We start from the raw sequence: 26041 nt of genomic DNA, 5'->3' as shown, positions 1-26041 counted from the left end.
AACAAAAAAACAACAACAACTCATAGCCATAGTACACATCTCTCTTCCATGTGTGTAAGAGGGAAACATCAAACATCAAAGAACACAGAGGACATTAAAGACATTAAAGCAGCAGATACAACCAGACACTTCTACATACAGCTATGAATAAAAAGTAAAAGAAACATATCCACTGTGGTGGCCTCTGCGGTGATCCACGCCATCGTCCGCTGGGGTGGAGGGAGCATGGCCAGAGACAGGAGCAGACCCAACAAAGCAACCAAGACAGCTGACTCCACTCTCGGCCAGTGTCCAGGCCGCATGGATGAGCGAGGATACGTCCAAGGTGACTGAGGTGTCCGACACCTGCTCACCCAGCCAAGACACCGCGAAGCCTCTCCGTCCCAGCGCTCAGTGCCAGCTCCGCAGCCCTGTCCCCTCATCCACATCTCCTCCAGTCCCTCCAAACAAACTCTGGTGTAGCAGACACCAAGCAGCTGGTCTCCATGGCCAAAAGGCTCCCGGGAGGCAGATCCAGAAGTCCACAAAAAACCCACCACAGAGGTCACAAAAGTGGCACCCCTTGTCACACAGTCCCAAAGGGTCCCAGACCAAAAGGCAAAAAAATATAATAACACATGAAAACAAGAGGGAAACACGAAAGGATGACACAAGAGCACAAAGCTCCTGCCTATAGCAGCCACTACAGCAGCGCCATCTTGGAAAAAAAAAAAAAAAAGTATCTGTAATCAAGTTTTGACTAACTATAATCAGCAATTTCTCGCTGTAGGCCATGACTGTAACACTCCCTTCCTCTCATCACACAAGTGCATCTTCACCGCCACTACCAGTCGTAGTCAAAAGTTTACATACACTTGTAAAGAACATAATGTCATGGCTGTCTTGAGTTTCCAATCATTTCTGTAACAGTTTTTTTTGTGATAGAGTAATTGAAGCACATACTTGTTGGTCACAAAAAACATTCATGAAGTTTGGGTCTTTTATGAATTTATTATGGGTCTACTGAAAATGTGACCAAATCTGCTTGGTTAAAAGTCGGCATCGGCGGTCACTCGAAGAGAGTATGACGATCCTCCTGGTAGGGGGGTATCCCTTTATGAATGATGCCTGTGCGTGACTTTGTTTATCGTGCGGAGACTGGTGCACAGACAGTCGCCACACGATCCTTGACAGATCCAGGTCAGGGTCCAGTGCCATGGAGTCCTAGACTAGTGGTTCTCAACCTTTTTTCAGTCCCTGTGAACATTTTTTTACCCCCTAATCAGAGCCAAGCATTTTTGGTTGAAAAAAAGAGATAAAGAAGTAAAATACAGTACTATGTCATCAGTTTCTGATTTATTAAATTGTATATACAGTGCAAAACATTGCCTATTTGTAGTGGTCTTTCTTGAACTATTTGGAAAAAAAGATATAAAAATAACTAAAAACTTGTTGAAAAATAAGCAGGTGGTTAATTTATAAATAAAGATTTCTACATGAATTACCATGAATTGATTAACGTGGACCCCGACTTAAACAAGTTGAAAAACTTATTGGGGTGTTACCATTTAGTGGTCAATTGTACGGAATATGTACTGTACTGTGCAATCTACTAATAAAAGTATCAATCAATCAATCAAACACATAGAAGTAATCATCAACTTAAAGTGCCCTCTTTGGGAATTGTAATAGAGATCCATCTGGATTCATTAAACTTAATTTTAAACATTTCTTCACAAAAAAATAAATCTTTAACATCAATATTTATGGAACATGTCCACAAAAAATCGAGCTGTCAACACTGAATATTGCATTTCTTTTCACAGTTTATGAACTTACATTCACATTTTGTTGAAGTATTATTCAGTAAACATATTTATGAAGGATTTTTGAATTGTTGCTATTTTTAGAATACTTTTTAAAAATCTCACGTATCCCTTGGCATACCTCCAAGTACCCCCAGGGGTACGCGTACCCCCATTTGAGAACCAATGTATTAGACGCCTAGGGACCCTTTTCTGCTGCAGCCTTCATCTGCCATCGCAGCCATAGGGTTAGCAATCATCCTACGCCTGTTCCATCATTGAGGTATTGGGTTGTTATTTCCCCATAACTGGGCCCACATGGATGTGGGGGTGCCTTATTTCGCCATCGCAGCCATTGTGGTGGTTTTTACATCTACCGACTTCCACCTGCTCCGCCGTTAAGGTCTTCACCGTATCCCTGGCTAGGGGGCAGTCAGGTACTAGGCTTTTGCCAAGGGCCACCTGGGGTAGCAGTAGTAAAGGGGTTAACCTGCTCGTGCCCCAAGACTCCATAGAGGAGGCGGATGCACTTCAACGTCATGCCCAGGTCAAAAGTATACATACAGCAATGTTAATATTTGGTTACATGTCTCTTGGCAAGTTTCACTGCAATAAGACACTTTTGGTAGCCATCCACTCCTCTTGACAAAATTGGTACAGTTCAGCTAAATTTGTTGGTTTTCTGACATGGACTTGTTTCTTCAGCATTGTCCACACGTTTAAGTCAGAACTTTGGGAAGGCCATTCTAAAACCTTCATTCTAGCCTGATTTAGCCATTCCTTTACCACTTTTGACGTGTGTTTGGGGTCATTTTCCTGTTGGAACACCCAACTGTGCCCTGATGATTTTAGCTTGTCCTGAAGAATCTTCCTTTTTCATTGTCCCATTTACTCTCCGTAAAGCACCAGTTCCATTGACAGCAAAACAGGGCCAGAGCATAATACTACCACCACCATGCTTGACGGTAGGATTGGTGTTCCTCACCTTTTCTCCTCCGAACATATTGCTGGTTATATTTGCCAAACAGCTCAATTTTTGTTTCATCTGACCACAAAACTTTAGTCCATAAGGTTGTTTCATTGTCCATGTGTTGTCAGATGAAACCAAAATTGAGCTGTTTGGCCAGAATTAAGTAACACCCCAATTGCATTCCATGAAATATATTATTTGGTATGTAAACGTAATTAAAACGGGTTACAACGGCTCCTAACTTAGCTAGCTAAACAGCTCTATTTTTGTTTCATCTGACCCCAGAACTTTCCTCCAGAAGGTCTTATCTTTGTCCATGGGATGTCAGATGAAACTTTTGTTTGCGACTGTAAATGTCTTAACGCCAACATTTGTCTCTTCTCACTCACAGGGCAGAGTGGCCTCGGCAAGTCCACTTTGATGAACACGCTGTTTAAGTCTAAAGTCAGTCGCAAGTCCGTAATGGCCACGGGCCAGGAGAAGATCCCCAAGACCATTGAAATCAAGTCCATCAGTCATGGTACTCTACCCTCACTGAACTAATCCATATAGAAATGTTCCAATGGATAGTTGCCCTGATCTGAATTCTCCTGAGTCCAGAGGAACTTTACCACACTTGTTTCCTGGGGTCCACAATTTGCTAAAGATAGTACTCGCGGAGACACAATTACATTTCCGGATTTTTTGTTTCACACATGCAGGGAGTGCGTAAATTCCAGGAGGGTTCTGCTTGTCTTGTTATAACACTTGCTAGAATGTAAGAACAAGCTGCAACAAACGTGTCTATCCGTAGTGCGGAGCCACTTCTTATTAATCCTTGCTTCCATGGCAGAAAATAAACTAAATATTAGATATGTCCGATAATCCATCCATCCATCTTCTTCCGCTTATCCGAGGTCGGGTCGCGGGGGCAACAGCCTAAGCAGGGAAACCCAGACTTCCCTTTCCCCAGCCACTTCGTCTAGCTCTTCCCGGGGGATCCCGAGGCGTTCCCAGGCCAGCCGGGAGACATAGTCTTCCCAACGTGTCCTGGGTCTTCCCCGTGGCCTCCTACCGATTGGACGTGCCCTAAACACCTCCCTAGGGAGGCGTTCGGGTGGCATCCTGACCAGATGCCCGAACCACCTCATCTGGCTCCTCTCCATGGGCTTTACTTTGAGTTCCTCCCGGATGGCAGAGCTTCTCACCCTATCTCTAAGGGAGAGCCAGGAAACTCATTTGGGCCGCTTGTACCCGTGATCTTATCCTTTCGGTCATGACCCAAAGCTCATGACCATAGGTGAGGATGGGAACGTAGATCGACCGGTAAATTGGGAGCTTTGCCTTCCGGCTCAGCTCCTTCTTCACCACAACGGATCGGTACAACGTCCGCAATACTGAAGACGCCGCACCGATCCGCCTGTCGATCTCACGATCCACTCTTCCCTCACTCGTGAACAAGACTCCTAGGTACTTGAACTCCTCCACTTGGGGCAGGGTCTCCTCCCCAACAATATCGGTCGATAAATTCTTTAAAATGTAATATCAGCATCGGTTTCAAAATTAACGGTATCTGTTTCAAAAAGTAAAATTTATGACTTCCTAAAACGCTGCTGTACACAGACGTAGGGAGAAGTTCAGAGCGCCAATAAACCTTAAAGGCACTTTGTTTGCGTGCCGGGCCGGTCACATAATATCTATGTCACACACAAGTGAATGCAAGGCGTACTTGGTCAACAGCCATACAGGTCACACTGAGGGTTTGGCCGTATAAACAACTTTAACACTGTTACAAATATGGGCCACACTGTGAACCCACACCAAACAAGAATGACAAACACATTTCGGGTGAACATCCGCACCGTAACACAACAGAACAAATACCCAGGATCCCTTGCAGCACTAATTCTTCCGGGAAACTTCCAGCAAACTGAAAGATAATTAACGTTTTATTTGTGCATTTTCTCTTGCTACTTCAAGGCTTGAATGTTTGGTTCATTCATCATTGTTATTTTATTTTCAGGTTTATTATTAGCCTGTGGAAAAAAAATTATATTTACCTCAGAACACATTTCGGGAGAACATCCACACCGTAACACAACAGGAACACAACAGAATAAATACCTAGATTCCCTTGCAGCTGTAACTCTTCCGGGACGCTACAATATACAACCCTCCACCACCTCAATCTCCTCATGCTCTCTCAGGGAGAGCATGTCCCAAATTCCAAGCTGCTGTTTCGGAGCATGTTAAAAAAAATAATGCACTTTGTGACTTTAATAATAAATATGGCAGTGCCATGTTGGCATTTTTTTTCATAACTTGAGTTGATTTATTTTCATTGTTTAATCCATCCAGCGGGGCACCACAACAAAATTAGGCATAATAATGTGTTAATTCCAATGACAGTTTATATTGGTATCGGTTTAGATCGGAGTTGGTAATTAAGAGTTGGACAATATCGGAATATCGGCAAAAAAGCCATTATCGGACATCTCTACTAAATATCGTAATTACTGCAGGACTACAGGAGGAAGACTGGCTAAGCAATGCTACATACTGAGCAGGAGGACACCACATCGATCCAAATATATATATATCTACTATAGTATCTGTATATGAACGATACGAATGTGATCAGATCGATAATTTTCTTTTTCTCATTATTAAAAATCGTATTTTTGTCATTTCTGTTATTGTTTACAAATCATAGGTCCCTGGAGACAGAAGAGCATTAAGGATGAACCCCAAATGATTTAAATGGGAGGCAATAATAGTTGTTGTATTTGTTTAGATATTGTACGTTTGTTTTGCTCAAAGAATTGTATTTAGCATTCAATACCACAAATTTGATGCAATATTTGATTTACAACAGTATTAGCCAATTCTAAATTTAAATTTAAATTAATGAGCTTTACAAAAATGTGTGATTGTGTTACTTTAGTTACATTCTAAAAAAAAAAAAAAAATGTCCGTTTAAAGTATTGAATTAAGATTTGAAATTGGATCAGATCTCCGGCCAAAACAAAGTGATCGGGACATCCCTTCATCCATCCTTTTTCTTCACTTAGCTTCAATTATATTTTCTCCCTGTGTATTTTCCCACCTTGTTTTTCTGTGTTTGTGCAGACATCGAGGAGAAGGGAGTGAGAATGAAGCTGACAGTTATTGACACACCTGGATTTGGAGACCAGATAAACAACGAGAACTGGTGCATATCATTTATTTTTGTATTACAATAACCATAGTTTGCGGACAAGTGTCTCATTATGAAACTTTTATTAAAGCTGCTGGTGGTGCTTTAAGTTACTTTTTTCAACCGTCATATATGTGTAAAAATAAGTTAACAGCTGTATGAATACACTTTATTACAACACTTATTTAAATTTATGCTTTTTTAATTTACATAACTCTAACTTAGAATTAAGAAAGTTGCTACCAGGACTAAGACCAAGACTAAAAACAGCTGATATTTGTACAAAACCCAAAACCAGTGAAATTAGCACGTTGTGTAAATGGTAAATACAAAACAAAATACAATGATTTGCAAATCCTTTTCAACTTATATTTAATTTAATAGACTGCAAAGACAAGATATTTAATGTTCCGACTGAGAAACCTTTGAATTTTTTTTTTGCAAATAATCATTAACTTACAATTTAATGGCAGCAACACATTGCAAAAAAAGTTGGCACAGGGGATTTTTACCAATGTGTTACATGGCCTTTTCTTTGAACAACACTCAGTAAATATTTGGGAACTGATGAGACCAATTCTTGAAGCTTTTCAAATGGAATTCTTTCCCATTCTTGCTTGATGTACAGCTTAAGTTGTTCAACAGTCCGAACTCTCCGTTGTGATATTTTAGGCTTCATAATGTGCCACACATTCTCAATGGGAGACATGTCTGGACTATAGGCAGGCCAGTCTAGTACTTGCCCTCTCCTTTATTATGAAAACACGCTGTTGTAACACGTGCTTCGGCATTGTCTTGCTGAAATAAGCAGGGGCGTCCACAATATACTTGGATGGCAACATATGTTGCTCCAAAACCTGTATGGACCTTTCAGCATTAATGGTGCCTTCACAGATGTGTAAGTTACCCATGCCTTGGGCACTAATACACCCCCATACCATCACAGATGCTGGCTTTTCAACTTTGTGCTTATAACAATACGGATGGTTCTTTTCTTCTTTGTTGACACAATTTGAAATATGGACTCCTCAAACCACAGAACACTTTTCCAGTCTGCATCAGTCCATCTTAGATGAGTTTGGGCCCAGCGAAGCTGGCGGCGTTTCTGGGTGTTGTTGATAAATGAGTTTGGCTTTGCATAGTAGAGTTTTAAATTGCACTTACAGATGTAGCGACAAACTGTAGTCACTGACAGTGGTTTTCTGAAGTGTTCCTGAGCCCATGTGGTGATATCCTTTACACACTGATGTCGCTTTTTAAAGCAGTACCGCCTGAGGGATCCAAGGTCACGGGAATTGGTTTTCAGCCTTACTTACGTGCAGTGATTTCTCCAGATTCTCTGAACCTTTTAATGATATTACAGACCGTAGATGGTGAAATTCCCTAAATTCCTTGCAATAGCTGGTTGTTCTTAAACTGTTGGACAATTTGCTCACGCGTTTGTTAACAAAGTGATGACCCTCACCCCATGCTTATTTGTGAATGACTGAGCATTTTATGGAAGTTGCTTTTATATCCAATCATGGCACCCACCTGTTCCCAATCAACCTGTTCACCTGTGGGATGTTCCAAATAAGTGTTTGATCAGCATTCCTCAACTTTCTCAGTCATTTTTTTGCCACTTGTGCCAGCTTTTTTGAAACATGCTCCAGGCATCAAATTTCAAATGAGCTAACATTTGCGAAAAGTAACGTTTTCCGGTTCGAACGTTAAGTATCTTGTATTTGCAGTCTATTCAGTTGAATATAAGTTGAAAAGGATTTGCAAATCAATGTATAATGTTTTAATTGACCATTTACACAACGTTACAACTTCACTGGTTTTGGGTTTTGTATTTTCTGCTGTCTGATATTATTGACATTTTTTGTGTGTGTGTGTGTATATATATATATTAGGGGTGTGGGGAAAAATGGATTCAAATACGAATCGAATCAAATACGTTGTGCGATTCAGATTCGATTCTCATTTTTTTAAAATCAATTTTTTTTAATTTTATTTTTTTAAATCAATTCAACAAAACAATACACAGCAATACCATAACATTGCAATCCAATTCCAAAACCAAACCTGACCCAGCAACACTCAGAACTGCAATAAAGACACAAACACAACACAGAACCAGCCAAAAGTAGTGAAACAAAAATGAATATTATCAACAACAGTATCAATATTAGTTATAATTTCAGCATAGCAGTGATTAGAAATCCCTCATTGACATTATCATTAGATATTTATAAAAATAAAAAAAAAGAACAATAGTGTCACAGTGGCTTACACTTGTACGCATCTCATAAGCTTGACAACACACTGTGTCCAATGTTTTCACAAAGATAAAATAAGTCGTATTTTTGGTTCGTTTAATAGTTAAAACAAATTTACATTATTGCAATCAGTTGATAAAGCATTGTCCTTTACAATTATAAAAGCTTTTTTTTTTTTTAAATCTACTACTCTGCTAGCATGTCAGCAGACTGGGGTAGATCCTGCTGAAATCCTATGTATTGAATGAATAAAGAATCGTTCTGAATTGGAAAAATATCGTTTTTGAATCGAGAATCGAATCGGATAAATCGATATATTATCGAATCGTGACCCCAAGAATCGATATTGAATCGAATCGTGGGACACCCAAAGATTCACAGCCCTAATATATATATATATATATATATATATATATATATATATATATATATATATATATATATTTATAGTGAGGTGTGTGCATTTGTGGTTCAATGGTCATGACGTCTTTCTTCTTCTTTTGTCATTGAACAAAAATACAGCTAGTAATAAAGCAAAATATATTTCAAGAGTTTATATTTCAGAGGGTCACCAAGCTCAATTGACTTCATGACAACATTTCAAGTAGTTACATATGTTTTATTTGTCAACTGTCCTATCTAATGGGATGTCCCTACCTTTCTCCTGTCTTTGTTTCCTCTTCCTGTGACTTCATCCTCGTCCTATTTTGCGACCCGTGTTGCCCTGATGTCGGCCAGCTGGCAGCCCATCATGAAATTTATCAACGACCAGTACGAGGCCTATCTGCAGGAGGAGATAAACATCAACAGGAAGAAAAGGATCCCCGACTCCAGAGTTCACTGCTGCATATACTTCATCCCGCCTACTGGACACTGGTGAGGCTTCATGGTAACACACTGCAGCAGGGCTTGGAAAAAGCCTGGAGGTGCTACCTTTTTGTTCCTTGTCAGCATTTTAATTTGTGCAGAGCCTCCCGAGGCTTTTAGAGCACACACAAACACACATTGCCTCTCGGCACTTGGCAACATATCCCATAACACAAACATGCAGAGGAAAGATGGGCTCACCAGGCCCTTCTTTGCTGGCAGAAGCACATCTGGTTCTGATCCAACTGCACTACCGGCCTCTCCTGACTATGTGGGGCTCAAATGATAAATTGGGGACGGTGTGCTGCTCAGGCTGTTTACCGAGTGATTGACTGTGCAGCTTTACTACACACAAGTGTTGTAAAATGTTTCAAACAGCTGTCATCCTCACACACAATGCTGTTAAGCCTCGTCTTGTGGCCTGCCTCCACTCAGGCGAACGATGTGTGTGTGCGCCCTGTCCAGTTGTCACACGGGCCAACCAGCAGCTGCTGTGCTTTGGCCTTTAAAGCATAAAGGAGAGTGCCAGAACGGGCAAGCAAGACTGAATGTCTTTGCGTGTGTCTTTCTAGGAAGTGTGCAGTTAATGTTGCAGTCGTGTGTTGTTGCTGTTGCCGTTAACTCCCCGAAAAGCAGTCCACTATTTCTTCAAAGTCTCAAGAGACGCTTACACAAACAGAAGACTATGTCCTGGATGCAGCTGCCCTCTGGTGGAGGAGCTTTGTATTGCATATAATAAATCAACCATAGATTTATTAGGTTTATTCAGGTGTACTGGAGAGGAGGCTACGCCGGATAGTCGAACCTCGGATTCAGGAGGAACAGTGTGGGTTTTCGTCCTGGTCGTGGAACTGTGGACCAGCTCTATACTCTGGGCAGGGTTCTTGAGGGTGCATGGGAGTTTGCCCAACCAGTCTACATGTGCTTTGTGGACTTGGAGAAGGCATTGGACCGTGTCCCTCGGGAAGTCCTGTGGGGAGTGCTCAGAGAGTATGGGGTATCGGACTGTCTTATTGTGGCGGTCCGCTCCCTGTATGATCAGTGCCAGAACTTGGTCCGCATTGCCGGCAGTAAGTCGAACACATTTCCAGTGAGGGTTGGACTCCGCCAAGGCTGTCCTTTGTCACCGATTCTGTTCATAACTTTTATGGACAGAATTTCTAGGCGCAGTCAAGGCGTTGAGGGGTTCCGGTTTGGTGACCGCAGGATTAGGTCTCTGCTTTTTGCAGATGATGTGGTCCTGATGGCTTCATCTGACCGGGATCTTCAGCTCTCACTGGATCAGTTTGCAGCCGAGTGTGAAGCGACCGGAATGAGAATCAGCACCTCCAAGTCCGAGTCCATGGTTCTCGCCCGGAAAAGGGTGGAGTGCCATCTCCGGGTTGGGGAGGAGACCCTGCCCCAAGTGGAGGAGTTCAAGTTCCTAGGAGTCTTGTTCACGAGTGAGGGAAGAGTGGATCGTGAGATCGACAGGCGGATCGGTGCGGCGTCTTCAGTAATGCGGACGTTGTACCGATCCGTTGTGGTGAAGAAGGAGCTGAGCCGGAAGGCAAAGCTCTCAATTTGCCGGTCGATCTACGTTCCCATCCTCACCTATGGTCATGAGCTTTGGGTCATGACCGAAAGGATAAGATCACGGGTACAAGCGGCCCAAATGAGTTTCCTGGCTCTCCCTTAGAGATAGGGTGAGAAGCTCTGCCATCCGGGAGGAACTCAAAGTAAAGCCGCTGCTCCTCCACATGGAGAGGAGCCAGATGAGGTGGTTCGGGCATCTGGTCAGGATGCCACCCGAACGCCTCCCTAGGGAGGTGTTTAGGGCACGTCCAACCGGTAGGAGGCCACGGGGAAGACCCAGGTCACGTTGGGAAGACTATGTCTCCCGGCTGGCCTGGGAACGCCTCGGGATCCCCCGGGAAGAGTTAGACGAAGTGGCTGGGGAAAGGGAAGTCTGGGTTTCCCTGCTTAGGCTGTTGCCCCCGCGACCCGACCTCGGATAAGCGGAAGAAGATGAATGGAAATCAACCATAGAAACGATTTTCAAAGTAAGAGGAGGACTAGTAGACTAAATAAAATCATCTAATACACTACATTGCCAAAAGTATGTGGCCACCCATCCAAATGATGAGAATCAGGTGTCCAAATCACTTGGCCCAGGCCACAGGTGTATAAAATCAAGCACTTAGGCTTGGAGACTGTTTCTACAAACATTTGTGAAAGAATGGGCCGCTCTCAGCGATTTCCAGCATGGAACTGTCATAGGATGCCACCTTTGCAACAAATCCAGTCGTGAAATGTCCTCGCTCCTAAATATTCCAAAGTCAACTGTTGGCTTCTTTATAAAAAAAAGTGAAGAGTTTGGGAACAACAGCAACTCAGCCACAATGTGGTCGGCCACGTAAACAGACAGAGAGGGGTCAGCGGAAGCTGAAGCGCATAGTGCAAAGAGGTCGCTGACTTGTTGCGAAGTCATTTGCCATAGAGCTCCAAACATCATGTGACCTTCCAATTAGCCCACGTACAGAAAGCAGAGAGCTTCGTGGAATGGGTTACCATGGTCGAGCAGCTGTGTTTAAGTTATACATCACCAAGTCCACTGCAAAGGGTCGGATGTAGTGGTGTAAAGCGCGTCGCCACTAGACTCTAGAGCAGTGGAGACGCCTTCTCTGGTGTGATGAATCACGCTTTTCCATCTGGCAATCTGATGGACGAGTCTGGGTTTGGAGCTTGCCAGGGGAACAGTACATTTCAAACGGCATTGTGTCGAGTGTGAAATTTGGTGGAGGAGGAATTATGGTGTGGGGCTGTTTTTCAAGAGTTCGACTTGGCCCCTTAGTTCCAGTTAAAGGAACTTTGAAGGCTCCAGGATACCAAAACATTTTGGACAATTCCATGCTCCCAACCTTGTGGGAGCAGTTTAAAGCATGCCCCTTTTCTCCTCCAACATGACTGTGCACCAGTGCACAAAGCAAGGTCCATAAAGACATGGATGAGAGTCTGGTGTGGATGAACTTGACTGGCCTGCACAGAGTCCTGACCTGAACCCGATAGAACACATTTGGGAGGAATTATAATGAAAACTGAGAGCCAGGCGTTCTCCACCAACATCAGCGTGTGACCTCACCAATGCGCTTTTAGAAGAATGGTGGAAACTTCCTATGAACACACTCCGCAACCTTGTGGACAGCCTTCCCAGAAGAGTTGAAGCTGTAATAGCTGCAAAAGGTGGACCGACGTCATATTAAACCCTATGGGTTAGGAATGGGATGGCACTTCAAGTTTATATGGGTCAACTGGGGCGGCATAGCTCGGCTGGTAGAGTGGCCGTGCCAGCAACTTGAGGGTTGCAGGTTCGATTCCCGCGTCCGCCATCCTAGTCACTGCCGTTGTGTCCTTGGGCAAGACACTTTACCCACCTGCTCCCAGTGCCACCCACACTGCTTTAAATGGAACTTAGATATTGGGTTTCTCTATGTAAAGCGCTTTGAGTCACTAGAGAAAAGCGCTATATAAATATAATTCACTTCACTTCACATATGTGAGTCAAGGCATGTGGCCAAATACTTTTGGCAATATAGTGTATGTTCCAGAAAATCAATGATGTATTTCCAGAGTTGGTGCATGTCCCTGTACTGTTGTGTATTTACTTGGGTTATGACTTGTCTCTTTCTTTTGTTGTTCAGTCTACGGCCTCTTGATGTGGAGTTCATGAGGCGTCTCAGTAAGGTGGTCAACATAGTTCCAGTTATTGCCAAAGCGGACACACTCACCTTAGAGGAGAGAGACTTCTTCAAAAAGAAGGTAACTTTGATCTTAATGCTAAAACAGAGCAGTGTATAGAGGGAGTACGGACAACTAAACAACAAGCGCCATGTTGGACGCCAAGGATGTACGGCGGTGCCCGGAAAAGTGCAATGTTGGATTTTTAGTGACCGGCAAGCTGTCTCACACTAGATGACACAGAATGACACCAAAAAGTATTGAAGGTACTTTCATTTTGCCAGAATCCTCATTAGCTTTGGACCAACAATTTGGGCGTAATGATGACATTAGTGTGGAGAATGTAAGTGTGGTGCCTGCCTCCATTCTAGTGTTTGTAATCACTGTACCATCTCTGGGCTTTTACTCTTGCTTTTTTTTTCTTTTTTATAGATTTTGCTGAAGGCGAGTCGGCATGCCTTCCTGATTTTATTATCACCATACTTGAATACTGAATTATTGTTGCTTTTTACTGCAATATTTATTAGTTTAGTTTGGATCAGGGGTGCCCACACTTTTTCTGCAGGCGAGCTACTTTTCAATTGACCAACTCAAAGGGATCTACCTCATTTATATATCCATCCATCCATTTTCTACCGCTCATTCCCTTTTGGGGTGGCGGGGGGCGCTGGCGCCTATCTCAGCTACGATCGGGCGGAAGGCGGGGTACACCCTGGACAAGTCGCCACCTAATCGCAGGGCCAACACAGATAGACAGACTACATTCACACACTAGGGCCAATTTAGTGTTGCCAATCAACCTATCCCCAGGTGCATGTCTTTGGAAGTGGGAGGAAGCCGGAGTACCCGGAGGGAACCCACGCATTCACGGGGAGAACATGCAAACTCCACACAGAAAGATCCCGAGCCTGGATTTGAACCCAGGACTGCAGGAACTTCGTATTGTGAGGCAGACGCACTAGCCCCTCTCCCACCGTGAAGCCCTCATTTATATATATCATTTATATTTATTTATTTATGAAAGAGACATTTTTGTAAACAAGTTAAATGTGTTTAATGATAATACAAGCATGTGTAACACATATAGATGTCTTTCTTTCACAATGACAAGAATATAAGTTGGTGTATTACCTGATTCTGATGACTTGCATTGATTGGAATCAGACAGTAATGATGATAACGCCCACATTTTCAAATGGAGGAGAAAAAAAGTTGTCCTTTCTGTACAATACCACATGAAAGTGGTTGGTTTTTGGCATCTAATTCATCCAGCTTCCATACACTTTACAAGAAAAACATTGGCGGCAAATTCCGTAGCTTGCTTGATTGACATTCACGGCACCCGAGGGTCTTGTGAGATGACGCTGGCTGCTGCCAGTTCATTATTATGAAAAAATGACAGAGAGGAAGGCGAGAAACACTTTTTATTTCAACAGACTTTCGCGCCGTCCCTTCCGTCAAAACTCTAAAGGCCGACTGCACATTTCCTATCTTCAAAATAAAAGCCCTGCTTCATGCTGCCTGCGCTAACAAAATAATTGCAAGGTTGCAAACATATGCAATTGCTTTGCACATTTTTTGTAAATAGCGCATCCCCATGACGCACAACAGGGCGTGTTTACATGGCAAACACTCTTTAAAGACATGTATAAAAAGGAAGTGCAGTGTCGCTTAGCTGCAGCTTCAAACTGGTACCTAACATGGCCCCTTGTAGTTTCCTTTGACCAATAATTGAGGAGATCGCTTGAAGTCGGGTTGTCCATAGTCTCTCTATGTGCTAGCAGGGTTGTTAGTGCCTCTAGTGCAGGGGTGTCCAAAGTGCGGCCATTTGCGGCCCACAGGTATTTTTTCACCGGCCCTGCAGCACATTCTAAAAATATGATTTAAAAGTAAATGAAAAACAGAAAAAGTGTTATAACCGAGCAAACAGGTGAAATGTAACAAGAACATGTTGCAATGTTTACTCTAATAACACGAAGCTGCCATGCAAGCTGTTTCTTTATTTAAAAAAATAATAATGAATCAAAATCAGTGTCATTATGAATTATTGACCTATTCAAGGCTCCAATTACGTCACATTAAATATTCCACTTTATAATATTTTCTGGGGGAAAATGTTGCATATTTTGTGTTTGCCATATACAAAACTTAGCTGTTTTGTTTAAAGAAGGACCTAAAACAAACACAAAAAACAAACAACAATAAAAGTTATAATTGACGGAAAGATCTGAAGTTGATCTTGACACTATTGTGTTAAAAGTTTAAAAAATATATATAATTTATTTTTTAATACTTTACTGAGCAATGCCGTTTTGGCTCCCCAATAATTATAGTATGGCTTTTTTTTAAGTGTCATTGCTAAAAAAATAATAATGTTATCAGTCATGCTATGAACTCCAATTATCATATTATCTCAAATATTCCACTGTAAAATGTTATTGGTGGAAAATATTTCATATTTTGTGTTTTTCCATTAAAAAAGGGTTTTCTTTGACCAAAAAAAGCATACAACTTAAATCTTTAAAAAACACTTCAAATTGACAGATAGACCTAATGTTGATCTGGAGATTTAGACCCTGAATAATAATAATAATAAAAAATAATTATACATTTTTAATATTTTGTTTTACCTAAATTCTTTGGGGCCCCCAGGATCAAGCCTGAGTGGAGGACTAAATGTATATTTTTTATACATATATGGTATTGGTTTTAAAATTAAAAAGTATCGAAATGGGCCCCGCTTGCTTTGATATTTCAGTGTGCGGCCCTCAGTGGAAAACGTTTGGACACCCTTGCTCTAGTGGAAAAAAGGTTATACTACATATTTTATTCATTTTGACCGATACATGTGACATTGCTCAGTATTTTATCCCCCAGACGGCAGCTACAATTTTTTTAAAGACTAGGAAACATGGGGCTTCACGGTGGCAGAGGGGTTAGTGCGTCTGCCTCACAATACGAAGGTCCTGCAGTCCTGGGTTCAAATCCAGGCTCGGGATCTTTCTGTGTGGAGTTTGCATGTTCTCCCCGTGAATGCGTGGGTTCCCTCCGGGTACTCCGGCTTCCTCCCACTTCCAAAGACATGCACCTGGGGATAGGTTGATTGGCAACACTAAATTGGCCCTAGTGTGTGAATGTTGTCTGTCTATCTGTGTTGGCCCTGCGATGAGGTGGCGACTTGTCCAGGGTGTACCCCGCCTTCCGCCCGATTGTAGCTGAGATAGGCGCCAGCGCCCCCCGCTACCCCAAAAGGGAATAAGCGGTAGAAAATGGATGGATGGATAGGAAACATGCAACTCTACCACTGTAATTCTTCTTAAATTGTGCATACCGTAATTTTCGGACTATAAGCCACTACTTTTTTCCCTCGTTCTGGTCCCTGCAGCTTATAAACGGTGCGGCTTACGCTAACCAGGGGCGCGCACTACCGAGGATGTGCGAGACCGAGGCAGACATCTGGCGCTCTCACGCCAAATTTCTTCCCTCCTACAAAAACCTTCCCCCCCCCCCATTTACTTCCGTGGTCATGATTAATACAGACGCTGTGTTATAAAGAATTAAAAAAAACAATTTACAAACACAAGCTATGGGATGACGTATGAGGAAACGTGACCCTGGAAGTAAATGCGTCATCCCATAGCTTGTGTTTGTAAATTGTTTTTTTTTTTTTTTTTTTTATAATATAGCTAGTGTGTGAATGTGAGTGTGAATGTTGTCTGTCTTTCTGTGTTGGCCCTGTGATGAGGTGGCGACTTGTCCAGGGTGTACCCCGCCTTCCGCCCGATTGTAGCTGAGATAGGCGCCAGCGCCCCCCGCGACCCCGAAAGGGAATAAGCGGTAGAAAATGGATGGATGGATGGATAGCGTTACAAAAATGTCTGTATTTTTATAATATAGCGTTGACAAAACGTCTGTACCCCGGAAGTGAATGGGGGGGGGAAGGTTTTTGCAGGGGGGGAAGAAATTTTGCGTGACAGCGCCAGGTAACGAGAGCAAAACAAAGAGTAGGAGAGTGTCAGCGACAGTTTACGCGAAGGAAGTGTTCATGCAAACACCCTCAATATGGAAAACAAACGGAGAAGTGCATATGATGCTGCTTTTCAGTTAAAGGCAATCGATCTGGCTGTCAAAGAAGGAAATAGAGCTGCTGCACGTACTCTTGACACCAATGAATCACTGGTGAGACGTTGGAGACGGCAGCAGGAAGAACTGATTCAATGCAAAAAGACCAACAAATTCTTCAGAGGTAATAAAAGCAGATGGCCGGAACTTGAAAACTTTCTTGAGGACTGGGTGAACACACGGAGAGCAGACGGCCGGGTTGTTTCCACCGTGCAGATCCGACTGAAAGCCCAATCAACCGCCAAAGAAATGAATGTTGAAGATTTTAGAGGTGGACCATCATGGTGTCTCAGATTTCTGACACGTAAAGGACTGTCCATTAGGGCACGGACGACTCTGAGTCAGCAACTCCCTCCCGACCACAAGGAGAAAATAACAAACTTCCGCGAATTCACACGAAGAAAGATAGACGAATATTCCATCGGACCGGACGAGATAATAAACATGGATGAAGTGCCTCTGTCCTTTGACTTGCCTCTCACAAGGACTGTTAACAAAAAAGGGGAATCGTCCATCACACTGAGAATAACTGGCCATTAGAGAACACATTTCACTTGTGTTCTGGGCTGCACAGCATCCGGACTAAAGCTTCCACCGGATTAAACGGATTACTATGCCAAATGAAAAATTCCCGAAAAACATCTCCGTAAAAGTCAACCAGAAAGGGTCAAAGATGTGAAAGTTTGATTGAAAGATTTATTGTTAAAGGGGAACATTATCACCAAACCTATGCAAGCGTCAATATATACCTTGATGTTGCAGATAAAAGACCATATATTTTTTAACCGATTTCCGAACTCTAAATGGGTGCATTTTGGCAAATTAAACGCCTTTCTGTTTATCGGTCTTTTAGCGATGACGTCAGAACGTGACGTCACCGAGGTAACACACCCGCCATTTTCATTTTCAACAGATTACAAACACCGGGTCTAAGCTCTGTTATTTTCCGTTTTTTCGACCATTTTTTGGAACCTTGGAGACATGCCTTGTCGGTGTGTTGTCGGAAGGTAACAACAGTAACAGGGAGGGATTCAAGTTGCACCACTGGTAAGAAATCCGCCGCCAGACCCCCATTGAATGTACCAGAGTGTCTTCACATTTTACCGGCGATGCTAAGACAGACATGGCACAGAGATGTATGGATAACCTGCAGCTGCATTTGCAACGATAAAGTCAACGAAATCACAAAGGTGAGTTTTGTTGATGTTGTTGACTTATGTGCTAATCAGACATATTTGGTCACGGCATGACTGCCAGCTAATCGATGCTAACATGCTACGCTATTCGATGCTAACATGCTATTTACGCTAGCTTTATGTACATTTGAAACTAGATACCCACACTTAATGCGAAACAAACACTTACCAATCGACGGATTTAAGTTGCTCCAGTGTCACAAGATGCAAAAGTCCTGATCGTTTGGTCCGCACATTTTACCGGCGATGCTAACGCAGCTATTCGGCCATGCTATGGCTATGAAAAGCGTCAATAGCTATTCGCTCAATAGCTTCAATTTCATCTTCAATTTCGTTTTCGCTATCTACCTCCATACTCCGACCATCTGTTTCAATACATGCGTAATCTGTTGAATCGCTTAAGCCGCTGAAATCCGAGTCTGAATCCGAGCTAATGTCGCTATATCTTGCTGTGGTAACCGTTATGTTTGTATTGGTAGCCCTGTATGACGTCACAGGGAAATGGATAGTGGTTTCGAAGATAGCGAAAATAAGGCACTTTAAAGCTTTATTTAGGGATATTCCGGGACCGGTAAAATTTTTTTAAAAAAACTTCAAAAAATACAACAAGCCACTGGGAACTGATTTTTATTGTTTTCAACCCCTTTTGAAATTGTGATAATGTTCCCCTTTAATAAATGGGACGCGTTGCGTTCCCAAACAGTCATCTCTGTCCCGACCATCCCCTCCGTGGTAGCAGGAACCCCTATATACTAAGGTAATACACATCAAAACGCCTGCGGCTTATAGTCTGGTGCGGCTTATATATGGAGCAATCTGTATTTTCCCCTAAATTTAGCTGATGCGCCTTATAGTCCGGAAATTACGGTATTAATCCCAATAGTTAAAAGCTACGCCAAGCTGTTTTTTAGAATTAAATGCAGTTAAAACAGTAGTGATTTACTCGAACAGATCAGGGAAGAGCTGCGGGCCAATGGCATCGACATCTACCCTCAGAAGGAGTTTGACGAGGATGCTGACGACCGAATGATTAACGAGAAGATCAGGGTGAGACGTTTGAATTGGAGTCTCTCCAAAGTTCGCAAACTTCCAAATGCTCATTTGTTGCTTTGTTTGTGCAGGAGATGATCCCATTTGCAGTGGTGGGCAGTGATCAGGAGTACCAGGTCAATGGCAGGAGGCTGCTGGGGAGGAAGACCAAGTGGGGAACCATTGAAGGTACAGATACTTCTCTCCTCTCCGCCTTTTCTGCTGCCTGCTGTCCAGTTTCATCTCAATTTGTATTTTAGTAAAGACAAGGGGAGTTGACAAATAGAGCAACACACCATTTAGTTTTCAGGCACCATGTGACTCGGGCGAGAGACCCCAAAAGTGCCGGTACCCTTAGTAACACATAAAATAATAATAGCCCTATCCTATTGCCGGTAATTTTTACGTGTGTCCTCAATTATATCATCTTTGCAGACACTAGCAACATGTCCCACTGAGGAAGTTTCATTTCCTGCAGCGTGCGCACTGTGCAAAAACGTCTATCATCTCGTCCTAGATACTGATGCGTTGTACATCTACAGCTCACGGTATTAAGTGTACCTGTGAAATGGAAAGCGGTCATTGTGTTTGTAGTTTGGAGTAGAATATTTGCAGAGATTATCATGCACACATCTTTTTAATTTAATAAAGTAGAAACTAGGGCTGTGTGGCATGGCCTTTTTTTAATATCTCTATATGTTTAGGCCATGTCACGATACACTATATATATCTCTGTATTTTGCCTTAGCCTTGAATGAACACTTGTTGCATTTAATCACAGCAGTATGATGATTCTATGTGTCTACATTAAAACGTTCTTGTTCATACTGTATTAATATATGCTCATTTTAAACTTTCATGCAGAGAGGGAAATCACAACTAAGTCAATTTACCAAAAATGTATTTATTAAACAGTTATTAAGCAGTGGCAAAAACATTCATGTCATTTCAAAACCGAAAGTGCAAGATTGTCAGAGACATTTTAAAACAAGCTATGAGTGCACTTTTGTGCATGATGTCACTTAGAGGACTGATCAAAATAACGCTAAATTAAAGTGCACTTTTTCTACAGAACGCCACTACAATAGTTTAAAACTAACAAAGTGCACTTTTGTGCATGATGTCACACAATATATTTCAGTTTCAGTTTATTTTCAGTCTAACAAAAACATATTCAAACATGGATCACGATCCAAAAATGAATAACATGACTGAAACAGGCGGAAGCAAAAAAGCTTATATGCCCAACATAAAATTTTTTACATTCAATTAAGTTACCTTTTCTAATAATTTTGTAATACAAAGAGAAATATAGTCATTCAGCATTTACATTTAAGTTGCCCTTTAAAAAATAATACTAAAATATGTACTTACACACATGCACTTTTTTTGTAAATAGATAAATATACATACCTTCTAAATACAACATTTAACCAAAGAAACATACATTTCTAGTTCACATAACTTTTTAAAATACATAATTAGCCCTTATTTCAATAAGTTTCAAATAAAAATGAGCTGCATAATAGGAAATCAAATAGTGTATGTCTTTCGCTTTGTGGTAGATTACTGCGGACGTTATCTCCTTCTGTTGTTGACTATTTGTTTCATACGGTGTTGATCTGAAAATGGTTGTGGTGGCACCGGCCGGAGATGTTGACATGCGGAGTTTCAAGCACTCCTCATTCTCTAGCGGGTGACTTTTCAAATGATGCTACATATTAGCAGTCATGCTACTTTTTGTAGCAACTCTTTTGCCCCACACTTTACAAATCACGGTTGCCTGTTTGGCATATTCTCGCTTGAAACCAAACCACGGCCAGACGATGGACCACGCACGGGCTGTTTTTCTTGGGAATGAATTCTTCTTTCAATTGTTACCAGATTCGCACCTTCTTTCTCTCGTATTACCACTCGCACCACAGCTAACGTTACCCATGCCGCTACCTCTCTGCTCCCTGAGGGCGTATACGTATGCTACGGATGACGTGACAGTATTTGACGTATGTAAGAAGGTGCCCTTGCTGTCTGTGAGAAGAAGACAAAAGAAAAAGTGAGAAAAGCCTGTAGTGTCATCCATCCATCCATCCATCCATCCATCCATCTTCTTCCGCTTATCCGAGGTCGGGTCGCGGGGGCAGCAGCCTAAGCAGGGAAGCCCAGACTTCCCTCTACACCCAGCCACTTCGTCTAGCTCTTCCCGGGGGATCCCGAGGCGTTCCCAGGCCAGCCGGGAGACTTAGTCTTCCCAACGTGTCCTGGGTCTTCCCCGTGGCCTCCTACCGGTTGGACGTGCCCTAAACACCTCCCTAGGGTGGCGTTCGGGTGGCATCCTGACCAGATGCCCGAACCACCTCATCTGGCTCCTCTCCATATGGAGGAACAGCGGCTTTACTTTGAGTTCCTCCCGGATGGCAGAGCTTCTCACCCTATCTCTAAGGGAGAGACCTGGAAACTCATTTGGGCCGCTTGTACCCGTGATCTTATCCTTTCGGTCATGACCCAAAGCTCATGACCATAGGTGAGGATGGGAACGTAGATCGACCGGTAAATTGAGAGCTTTGCCTTCCGGCTCAGCTCCTTCTTCACCACAACAGATCGGTACAACGTCCGCATTACTGAAAACGCCGCACCGATCCGCCTGTCGATCTCACGATCCACTCTTCCCCCACTCGTGAACAAGACTCCTAGGTACTTGAACTCCTCCACTTGGGGCAGGGTCTCCTCCCCAACCCGGAGATGTCATGCCAGCAGCTAAAATCAACTGTGTGAGAATGTATACTCAAATATCACGATATTGTCATTTTCTATATCGCACAGAGACAAACTCTCGATACATCGAGTATATCGATATATCGCCCAGCCCTAGGAGGAACCCCACTCCACAGCAGGGATGTATATGAGTACTGGTATTTTTTGGTACTAGGAACCCTGCTCCACAGTAGGGATGTATACAGAGTACCGCTATTTTTTGGTACCGTTTCCTAATTCGGTCGGTCCATAAGGATCTTGAAGATTCTGGACAAATGGTATTATTTGAATTTTTTGGCAGTTTTGTGTTTTTTTTTTTTTTTTTATATCGCAATGTTCGCCAGTCCTGATGTGTGTGTCAAATTTGGTGAGTTTTGAAGCATGTTTAGGGGGTCAGATTACAGCTCAAAACATAATAATAAAACCTTAGAAATTTAATAGGGTCTTCTGTCCCAAAGGGACATTCGGTCCCTAATAACCAGAGGTGGGTAGTAACGCGCTACATTTACTCCGTTACATTTACTTGAGTAACTTTTGGGATAAATTGTACTTCTACGAGTAGTTTTTATGCAACATACTTTTACTTTTACTCGAGTATATTTATAGAGAAGAAACGCTTCTTTTACTCCGTTCCATTTATCTACATTCAGCTCGCTACTCGCTACTTTTTTTTTATCGATCTATTAATGTTTGTTTTGGTTAATGACAGAGCTTCAAAGTAGGATCCATGCATGCCTGCGTTTCACCAATCACATGCAGTCACTGGTGACGTTGGACCAATCAAACAGAGCCAGGTGGTCACATGACCGTGATACGTAAAACATGTTGACAAACTTATTGGGGTGTTACCATTTAGTGGTCAATTGTACGGAATATGTACTGTACTGTGCAATCTAATAATAAAAGTTTCAATCAATCAATCAAAAGTGTGAAGGAAAAAAGACACTTTTTATTTCAACCGTACTTCCCGTTAAAGCCTAAAGACTGATCGCACACTTCCTGTCTTCACAATAAAAGCGCCGCTCCATCGCGCCTGCGCTAACAAAATAAGAGTCTCCGAAAGCCAGCGCAAACAATCTAGCAAGCTACGGCGTTTGCCGCCAATGTATTTCTTGTAAAGTGTATAAAAACGAATATGGAAGCTGGACAAATAAGATGCCAAAAACCAACGACTTTCATGTGGTATTAGACGGAAAAGAGGAACTTTTTTTCTCCTCCATTTGAAAACGTGGACGTCTTATTCCAATCAATGCAAGTCATCAGAATCAGGTAATACACCAACTTATATTCTTGTCTTCATGAAAGATAGGAATCTATATGTTAAACATGCATGTATATTCATTAAAACACCTTTAACATGTCAACAAAAACGGCAAAATAAATAAATATAAATTATATACTGTATATATAAATGTATGTATGTATGTATATATATATATATATATATATACATACATATATATATATATATATATGATATGTGTGTGTATAAACGATTTGTGTGTGTATAAATGACTTGGTCATTTATTAAGTAACTGATAAACGTTGAAAAACTTATTGAGGTGTTACCATTTAGTGGTCAATTGTACGGAATATGTACTGTACTGTGCAATCTAATAATAAAAGTTTCAATCAATCAATCAAAAGTGTGAAGGAAAAAAGACACTTTTTATTTCAACCGTACTTCCCGTTAAAGCCTAAAGACTGATCGCACACTTCCTGTCTTCACAATAAAAGCGCCACTCCATCGCGCCTGCGCTAACAAAATAAGAGTCTCCGAAAGCCAGCGCAAACAAACTAGCAAGCTACGGCGTTTGCCGCCAATGTATTTCTTGTAAAGTGTATAAAAACGAATATGGAAGCTGGACAAATAAGATGCCAAAAACCAACGACTTTCATGTGGTATTAGACAGAAAAGAGGAACTTTTTTTCTCCTCCATTTGAAAACGTGGATGTCTTATTCCAATCAATGCAAGTCATCAGAATCAGGTAATACACCAACTTATATTCTTGTCTTCATGAAAGATAGGAATCTATATGTTAAACATGCATGTATATTCATTAAAACACCTTTAACATGTCAACAAAAACGGCAAAATAAATAAATATAAATTATATACTGTATATATAAATGTATGTATGTATGTATATATATATATATATATATACATATATATATATATATATATATATATATATCACCTCGACTTGGTCATTTATTAAGTAATTGATAAACGTTGAAAAACTTATTGGGGTGTTACCATTTAGTGGTCAATTGTACAGAATATGTACTGTACTGTGCAATCTACTAATAAAAGTTTTAATCAATCAATCAATCAAATCAATGAATGCCTACTGAGGCTATGGTGCTGTTAAGTTATTGTGGCTCAATGTGCCATTTTTTAATTTTATTTTAATGTACTATTATTTAATATATATTATTGTTTTAGTTGCTTAAGAGATATTCCTGGCTCGGAATTTGCTCTTTGCTATTTTTATGTTTTTGTGCATTATTTGTTGCCGTAATGATGTTACTCATCAGTTACTCAGTACTCGAGTAGTTTTTTCACAACATACTTTTTACTTTTACTCAAGTAAATATTTGGGTGACTACTCCTTACTTTTACTTGAGTAATACATCTCTAAAGTAACAGTACTCTTACTTGAGTACAATTTCTGGCTACTCTACCCACCTCTGCTGATAACAGGCTTTCCCTAGTGAACAATGCACAGCATTATTGTGGCGAGTTTTCTTTTTCACCTTTTGTAAGTAACAAATGGACCTGTTTTTCCCCATTAGTTGAGAACATAGCCCACTGTGAGTTTGCCTATTTACGGGATCTCCTCATCAGGTGAGTTGGATTTCTGCATTGAAACTCTGTTTGCTCCACTTGATGTCTTAAAGGCCTCCCTTCCCTTTTGCAGAACCCATATGCAGAACATTAAAGACATCACCAGCAGCATCCACTACGAAATGTACCGCGTGAGGCGCCTCAACGAGAACAACACAGCGGCCACTCACGCCAACGGAGTGCCGGAACATCTTCATCTCACCGCCCATGAGATATAGGATCATCAACTCCTTAATTGAGACTTTGGCCCACACGCCACTCCATTCGGTCCACGCAATCCTGTCTCACAGGTGGGCTAGACACTCAACGGTCCTGACACCTGCGCCTTTTGTGACTTTCTCTCACTAGGCGGCGTGAAGAGATGTCCCTTTTTAACCACTTTCCATGTCCCAAATTTCCTGATGCACTCACCCGAGGTTGCCAACACTTCAGCACGGTCCGACACTCAACAATAATCTTTCTCAAGTTTGCTTTTGCAGCGCTGCCCTGTGGTTCGGACTGCACTTGATCACTACATTCGTCTCTGACCAGGTCAAAAGTGTGTTTGTGTTTGAGTGTGAAGAAGGAATGGGGAAGGCCATAACATGACGTGTGCAAAGAGCTTCAGGAGGAGTAGGAGCAAAATGGCACAAATTTTAGTTAAACACAGATACCAGGATAATGATGTATGGGTTTTTTTCAGTACTTACTGCCACTGTTTTATAGATATTTATGCACCAAGTCAAATGTGAACATCTTTGGTCCACAACACAATCCTGTTTGGCTTACTCAACCGTGCCTTATTTATTGGATGTTTGTTTGGCCAAAGCTGCACGTTTTAATGGCGTAGTTTAAAAACACGTTTTCAATTGGCTCTCGATTTTATTCTATCTGCCAAACGTCCGGTTCACTTTCAATCTTGCTTAATTCTCTGCAAACTGCCATACTCTATTGTGTATTCTCTGTTTTTTTTGTACTTGTATTATTGATAATGCCTAAAGTGTCCTTTATCTTATTTTAAAGAAATAAAGATTGTTGTTTTAAACATGTCCCCGATATGTGGTTATTTGAACCGTGCTCTTTACAGCCTGAAGCTTCAGCAGACAAGGTACAATTCTTCTTTATGCAGCGTTTAACTGATGCCCATTAATTGTCCTAATAGTGTTTTAATTGTATGTCATTAAGGTGTTACTGGATTTGCTTTTAAATATCAATATGGCTGCCCTCAAGATCAGTGGAGGCCGGAACATCTGTCTCTTCTCCAGTGTGAGATGGAAGTCCTTTCAGAGGCCGAGCAGACAAGCAGGTACGGAAATTATTTTCGTTTTTACAATTTAT

The 26041-nt window shown here is 41.8% G+C and overlaps 1 protein-coding gene across 6 annotated transcripts in view; it reads left to right on the top strand.

Annotated features, from left to right (window-relative positions):
- The window catches only part of LOC133541572 (septin-9-like), a 259974-nt gene extending 234226 nt beyond the window's left edge, over nucleotides 1–25748 (top strand). For all 6 annotated transcript variants that reach the window (XM_061885046.1, XM_061885050.1, XM_061885047.1 and 3 more), the window contains 8 exons: nucleotides 3146–3274; nucleotides 5863–5944; nucleotides 8929–9066; nucleotides 12738–12855; nucleotides 19044–19139; nucleotides 19214–19310; nucleotides 24673–24724; nucleotides 24798–25748. In XM_061885046.1, coding sequence (XP_061741030.1) covers nucleotides 3146–3274; nucleotides 5863–5944; nucleotides 8929–9066; nucleotides 12738–12855; nucleotides 19044–19139; nucleotides 19214–19310; nucleotides 24673–24724; nucleotides 24798–24942 — 857 coding nt within the window. In that variant the 3' untranslated portion in view covers nucleotides 24943–25748. The remainder of the gene's footprint in view (nucleotides 1–3145; nucleotides 3275–5862; nucleotides 5945–8928; nucleotides 9067–12737; nucleotides 12856–19043; nucleotides 19140–19213; nucleotides 19311–24672; nucleotides 24725–24797) is intronic.
- Nucleotides 25749–26041: the final 293 nt, after the last annotated feature.

This window comes from Nerophis ophidion, linkage group LG23, assembly GCF_033978795.1.
Source record: "Nerophis ophidion isolate RoL-2023_Sa linkage group LG23, RoL_Noph_v1.0, whole genome shotgun sequence".
NCBI lineage: Eukaryota > Metazoa > Chordata > Actinopteri > Syngnathiformes > Syngnathidae > Nerophis > Nerophis ophidion.
Note: the sequence above shows the minus strand (reverse complement) of the source record. Positions and strands in the feature narration are given on the sequence as shown.